Source organism: Rhopalosiphum padi, chromosome 3 (genome assembly GCF_020882245.1).
Source record: "Rhopalosiphum padi isolate XX-2018 chromosome 3, ASM2088224v1, whole genome shotgun sequence".
NCBI lineage: Eukaryota > Metazoa > Arthropoda > Insecta > Hemiptera > Aphididae > Rhopalosiphum > Rhopalosiphum padi.
This window is the reverse complement of record NC_083599.1, coordinates 22540223-22548125: the sequence shown is the minus strand read 5'-3', so window position 1 is coordinate 22548125 and position 7903 is coordinate 22540223. Positions and strand designations below refer to the sequence as shown.

Here is a 7903-nt window from a genome sequence, read left to right as displayed (position 1 = left end):
CAAATTTGTCATTTATTATTATTTTATTTGTATTTAAACAGAAATGCATTATTACAGTTCCGTACCCAGGATTTGTTTTCGGGGGGGGGGGGCTTAAGCCCAAAATCCCCCTCTTGATACGGCACTACATTATTATACAACAATAAACCTGTGTTTATAATAATATAATGTATACATGAGAAATGACTTAGACATTTAATGTTTTAGTTAAAATTCCCTATATAATTCATTTTTACTATGAATGCTAATAATAATAATAATAAAAAAAAGAATACATAGGTAATATGTTATTATAAGTTATAACTATAAATTGCATATATTAATTATTGGAGATTTATTCTCTAAGATAATAAATATGAACACATAATGAGTGTTAAAAATTGTAATTCTTAAATTTAATTTTATTCTCTTCTTCAACGTCTAGGTATAAAAATAGCAGAAAACGGAGATGGAGAAATAGTGACGCCATCTTGATGTTTATCTGGTAATTGGACTCCATCTGGAATTCGTATCTCGAATTTTTGAATTAATTTGGCAATGAACATGAACATATTGGTTTTAGCCAGTACCTCGCCGAGGCACCTTCGTCTACCTATAAAGTTTGAAAATTCAAAGCCACCCGTTAAATAATTGACTTATTATTAATAAAATGTATGTTATTATACTAACCAACACCGAATGGTATAAGCCAACTGTCATTTATTATTTGTCCGGTACTGTCTAAAAATCTTTCCGGTCGAAATACTTCGGGATCACCCCAATGGTTCTTATCCATATGAACGCTCCATATACTCGCCAATACTAATGTATCCTGGTAAATGGTTTTACAATAATTATTTACAATATATTTCTACACTTTAATAGTATAAAATATATTATACTTGGTATCATACTTTTGGTATTATGTATTCTTGTAGGCTGGTTTTCCGAATAGTTCTATGAGCTATTGCCAACGGTGCCACGTTACTATACCTCTGAACTTCCATTAATACAGCTTCAAGATAACTTAACCTGTGTATATATAATTACTAATATATGTTAAAAAGTGATTAGAATAATTACTTAAGCTTTGTACTTTTTTTTATCTGCAAGGTGAATTTCTCGATCTCCAATTACTGCATCCAACTCTGCGTGTACTTTATCTTGTACATCTTGGTGTTTGAGTAAAAGTAATATTACGAATGATAACATACTGCTTGTTGTTTCCGATCCAGCTAAAAATAGATCCAATAATATAACAAGAAGCTGTTGTTCTGAAAACGATCCTTGAGTTTTTTTATTCTTCTCAATTTCCATTAAAAATGCATGTATAAAATCTTCCTGATCGTTATCCCCGTATTTATGTTCATCTATTGATTCCTGTAAGATATTAAACCGTTAAATAAAATAAAAAATGTTTGATCAATTTAAAATTACTTTTAAAAACGTATAAAATTCGACTAAAATTTGTTTGATGTGTTTGAATCCAGAAGAGTTGGGTGCCAAAAACCGAAGGAATGGCATCTGGTTTAATATTCCACCTGACATATCTAACATTCTGAAACTGACATGTACTAATTCCATAAGTCTTGCAAGTCTAGAATCATTTAATGCAAATCTGCGACCAGCCAACATCGCCCAAAGACCATTTAAAATTGATACGTCGAATAAACCGTGAACTTCAATTGGTTTACCATTCTAAAAATAAATTAATACAGTGATTATATTCATTATTTTTAGTTTGTAAAAAATGTATTGATACACATACCTCACATTTTTTTGTTATATCTATCATGAGATCGTTAACTTCTTCGATTATGATTTTTTCCATCAAATCACCACCAAATCCCATTTTTCGTAAATGTTGCATGCAGAATTTTCTTTGATCAGTCCACGTCGGTCCATCCACAAATACTATGCCTATTATTTTATTTTTTGAATTAATTTTAAATATTTAAATATGGTTTTTTAGCAAACTTACCTAATCTCTTATTAAAAGCTCGGTATCTGAAAAAAAATCCATCCGGTCGGCCATCAAAGTCGTCTTTGGATAATACTTGTCGTACTGCATCATATCCAGAAACTACCACAGCTTCTATTCGACCAAGTTTAACAGAAAACACTTGACCGTAAGTTTTGGCCAAGTGATCCCAAACCAAGTGATAGAATCCTAATTTATTCCTGAGCTTTTGAACTTCTAAATAGCTACCAAGCAATGGAATTCTTGTTGGTCCTGTACAAATTTGTTTTAGTTCATCCATTTAATAATAATAATTATATTGTTTGTCATTTTGTTTTAATAATATTATATTTAGTTGTAACTTGTAGATCCATACAATTTATTAATTACAATTTGATATTATTTGATAAATAATTGTATAATTGGTATCGGGTCGTCATCAAAAAATTTACAACTCAAACACACACAAAGTGTATATATACATATATTATTTATTAAAATATTTAAATTTAATTCACATTCAACATATACTTGGAGGATATTATACATAAATATATGTATTATATAGTATACACCTAGTACCTATAGCATATACTCGGGAATTACTATTAATAATTCAATATCTTATTTCGTACATAGGTATATATGATATTTTAACCAGCAAACACTAATCATCAGTTACCGGCAAACATAATAATTTATACATATTTTTATCTTTTAGATCACTTTACATCTGATTTATCTGAATATGTAAAAAAGTTTCAACTTTAAAATTAGGTTATGATTTTGGAGCAAAATCAATTATAAAATTTTAGCAATGCTAAGTTTTTTAATTGTGGTAGTTTTGTACCAAAGGCGCGAATTCTTATTCCAAAGATAAGTAATTTTTATGCTATTTTTACAGTTATTTCTATCAGAATATTCATTACTTTTAAACGTAACTATTTTGTCTGAAAATTACTAAAAAAATTTTTTTTAACGTTAAAACTATCAATATTTTAATTTTTAATCCAATTTGACTACTTATTTGTATCTAATTAAACACTTTCTTCACAAACTTATTGGTTAATAATATTTTGTATATAAATTTGCTTGTTCCACTTAATAGTATGTTTTTAATCTCGACATTGTACCTATAAACGAATTTAATGAACGATAATAATCTTATATTGGTTTATGCCGTTTATGGGCAGACGACAGTATCTAACACGTTATTAAATGCATAATTGTGTTTTCGATTATACAATTCGACGTTATCTTACTGTCAAAATAGACAATACCTAGTTAATATTATTGTATTTCAAATAATCCGATCTACATAATATTTATAATTTTTTTTACGACTGGGTGATATAAAATAAAATAAATTTAATAATATAAAAAATAATAAATATTATAGCATTCTTTAGGTCGTTGCATTCGTTGTTTCGGCTACAATTGTCTTAAAAGAATACTATTCTTTCTAATTCATTTTATTTTTTTTATGTTTCTTGAACACGAGACTGTAATATACTATTGTACGTTTAACGGATTTGCAACTTTACGAATAGACGATTGTTGGAATTAATTAACAGGAATTTTTTATTTGAATAACTACATAATTTAAATAATAAAGCATTTGTTTGTATAGTGAATTTATTACGGAACTGTGGAGTGAAAGGTGATAAAAAATATAATAGGTACATACTATATTATTATGTATTGTATAACTAATATGTAAATAGTATGATATAATAAGAAAATAAGTTTTATCTTAGATTATAAGTAGAATGTACTACTATTTGAACTATTTGATATTTAAATGTACATACTTGTTAAAAAGACTACAATATTGTCACTGTGTACAAATAAACCTGAATAGTGGATAGTGCATTTATTCATAAGTTACCTATTATCTACACGTTCGGCGTGCGTCATAATCAGGACACAATGCGTACCTATAATAACCGTATCAATTCATCCAAAACTATTTTTATATAGTATGTTATACTTATAATATGATATCTTATTTATAATATTTTAAAGTCATTCCACTTGAAACTTATTTATTTCAAAATAAATAAGTGTTTTGACTAAATATAGATACTTAAAAAGTGTTAGAAGACGTCAGCATTTCTGAAGAATACTAAACACAAAGTCACAAAACAGTAACATTTTGAATAAGTCCTTAAAAAATTAATTTCTTAAAAACAAGTTATTTATAGAAAGTATACGACAATATGAAATATTAAAAATATTATTAGGCAATTATTATTCAGTAATTTACCAAAATATGCACGATACAACATATATGTTATTTTAAATATAAAATCATTAATAAAAATCTATCAGATATTATTGTAAAATTAATATGTTCATCGCTCTGCTCAAAATTTAAAATATCTAATTACACATATTAAATTGGAACATTGATAGTTTTAATATATATACAATTTAAATCAGATTTGAATTGCTTATTTTCAGCATATTATTATGGTTCATAGTAGGTATTTTGTTTCTTTAATATTGAAAATCAACGATGAACCATTTATAATTCAAAATATTCGTTGATTTGAAAATAAAATATATTTTTTTTAAAACAATGGTCACATAGTATTATATAAAACTATATATATTTATAAGGTCTTTGTTAATATTTACTGGATTTGGTTTTTCAAAGTTTTATTTTGTATAATAGAAAATTATATGATATATTTTTGTTGAAATTTAAATGTACTTATTTTACAATCACTGGTTTCACAACTAAGAATATGCTGCAGTATGCACTTTAAAGATATATATTCTATAAAATAAAAAACTTTTATTATATTTTGAATTTAGCTCTTTTATATAAGAGAATAAATGCTATTAAAAGTAATATTGAACCATACAAAACAATATTTTTTTGTTTGACACAAAAGTTTGTAAAATGTGAAAATTGCATTTTTATATATAATATGTGATTGACTAATTTAATCCGTACCCCTAAAATCTGTTAAAGCCAAAACAATCATTCATAATAACGTAACTATTAGTGATGCACGCGTGTGCATTAGGTACTTTCGAAATTCATACGACGCTCGATGTTTTATATACGGTATTGTTGGTTGACGATAATATGTACTGTCCAACATTGCAACGACAAAGGATAACGATTTAATATTTCATTTTTATTCTATAAATATCATTTTTGTGATATTTATTAACTTCTGGGTGACTGGATCAACGATATTTTTCCATTTTAGTTAAAAAATAGTTCATTATTCATTTACGAACTACAAGTACATGCAGTATAAAAATACTCAGGAACTCACTCTGCCGCATGGATGTGTTAAATATGTCTTTAACGATAAATCAATGTCGGTATTCGATGTAAAACGATTTCGAGGGGAAAAATCTTAAGTAAATAATATAATACCTTGTTGAATATTTCTGTATCTCATTATTTAAAGAATGCAAAGAGAAAGTTTATAGTACCTACCTATCCATTACTATTACTATTATTCAATTTGGTTTTGAATAATGAGTAGCGCCCACACGATTAACGGTACTTTGGTGCCTATAAACCATGTTCAATATAGAAACGTATGTTGTAATATATAACGGATATAAGAAATGATTAGGTACAATTAGAAAGTTAAGGTCTCTTTAGACACTGCATCCAGTTATCCTTGAATAACATGTTTATACATACTACGTATTAACGCACTTACTAATTTTCAGGGACACTCTACGAGGTAACCTTTTATCGAATTAATTTCAATCCAATTAATATATTTTATAATATCGCGTTATTTATTTTATTTGTGGAATATCATTAATATCAAAAATAATCATATTCGACATCAATACGTAAATTACTTTGTAAATTAATCAAAATTGAAATTGTAAACGATGCGTAGTTTAATGTAATATACGTGTAACAAGTACCTACCTATATTATAATATCATACTTTATAGTTGAAAATTATTTAAATATTCAATCATTAATTGATACGACTATAAACCGAACGCCCAAATAGCTCGGCTGTACATGTCGTATAGGTACTGAGGCACTGGCCACCGATGAGCGCAAAATTGCAAAATGGTGGCGAACGGACAGATCACTAACTACCTACTTACCTACCTATCTCACTTCGGATCAGTAGTTTCACAGTCGAATAACACCAAACGGCCATCGTTCACAACAAACCCCCCCGTGGACTCATAGCAGCAAATCGATTTGGTAAAAAAAAATCGCACCAACCGCGTGTATCGATTGATTCCCCATCTCGCATAACTGCCTGTTATAATATTTAAACAGATTTATCTGTCCATATAATACACGAAAAGTAATATTTCTTTTCTAATTTGGTCGTGCGCTAAAACTGAAATCGAATTATATAAAAGTTATATCGATATATTATTTGAGACTTGGTGAGGGTATGTAAGGTATATAGGGTGGCTACAGTTGATTATAGATAATAAAATAATTATTATAAATGAATGTACCTAATAATTGTCTGCGCTGTATTATAATCGCCATTTATATAGGCTAATAGCTGTTCTATAACAAATGTAGAATCGAGTAACAGCTATTAATATAATAAATATATATATAAATATATAAGAGTCAAAGTGTACGGTTGAGGTTTATTTACTGAAAAAATATCCCACCGATTTTGACAAAAAATTATTGAGAATATTTCAACTGAAGCATAACGGAAATGATAGATAAATAGATCGATTATAACAGACAATGGTATAATTCTATAATACAGTTCATAGCTATATTACTATCATTAGTCGGGTAATATCTAAACGACAAATATGCAAGTCCACAGTTTTTGACTAATTGGCGCACATATTAATTAGGGATCCTGTATGAGTATTGGAATAGAAGCCACAGGTATTAGTAACAGTTATTATACATAAAAAGCTGCAAACATAGAAACGAAAAATATTTTACATATTTTGACGATTCGTGGATATAATAATATATCGAACCAGTTATTTTTTGGTGGTTTATTCGCTATTATAAATTATAATAGGTAACATTAAAAATGTAATATTTATTTTTTTTCTCGCAATTGATTCCGCGTAAGCTACAGATGGATTGCCCATACCGGTTTCATTTATACTCAAACGCCGGGTAAATACAGCTAGTTATTATACAAAAATATAAATTTAAAAAAAAAATGATTAGAATGTATAATAAAATCTGAATAATGACTTAAAACTATACCTACTTAATCTATTGTATTGTGTATGTACAATACTACAATTAATATATTAAATGTTATGATAAATTTAATAATAGTCTTAGATATTGGATATTTATCCGGTGTAATAATAAATAAAATACAAATAATAATAAATTAAATAATATAGTCTTACCTATAGGATATTTATACGGTGGAATAATATCTAAAATACAAATAATAATAAAAACTGAAATAACTGCGGCTACGAGAATCATCTTATAACGGTTACTGACGATGAATATTATAAGGTGTGGCTCACGTAAGCATAGGTACCTAGGTGTCTTCTGCAACGTGTCTATACACCGAAACTAGAAAGAATGAATCGAAGGAGAGTTTTTGACTGACCTCTAGTTAATTTTTATGAAAAAATACTACACTACTTGGAAGGGGTATTCCGTTTATTTCCTTTTATCTACGATTCTCTCTCTATTTAGTCGACGATCTTATCCGAAACCATTCACAAATAAATAGAAATACTTTTTGTTAATCACAGTACAGAAATATTTACATAGCATAACAAACAACATTTATATAAATCCATTTATTACATATCAATTATAATATATACGAGTACCTAATAACTATTGTATGATTTATTTAAAAAACGAAACTATTTTTATTTTAAACCAAAAACATTGATCCATATGAAAGCATAAATTATCATATTAAGTGAAGGAAATGTATTGTTAAACAACAGTATTATTTAAACATAATAATAGTGTTTCAGCCTTTGTAAGTGCCT

At 27.3% G+C, this 7903-nt stretch overlaps 1 protein-coding gene across 1 annotated transcript; it reads right to left on the bottom strand.

Moving 5' to 3' along the window:
- Positions 1-329: 329 nt before the first annotated feature.
- Positions 330-7376, bottom strand: LOC132926692 (methyl farnesoate epoxidase-like). The gene is made up of 8 exons (XM_060991089.1): positions 7295-7376; positions 1961-2212; positions 1748-1899; positions 1417-1677; positions 1076-1359; positions 894-1011; positions 670-811; positions 330-592 (listed from the first exon to the last, which is right to left on the bottom strand). The coding sequence occupies exons 1-8, from the start codon at positions 7374-7376 to the stop codon at positions 414-416; spliced, it is 1470 nt and encodes a 489-aa protein (XP_060847072.1). The 3' UTR covers positions 330-413.
- Positions 7377-7903: the final 527 nt, after the last annotated feature.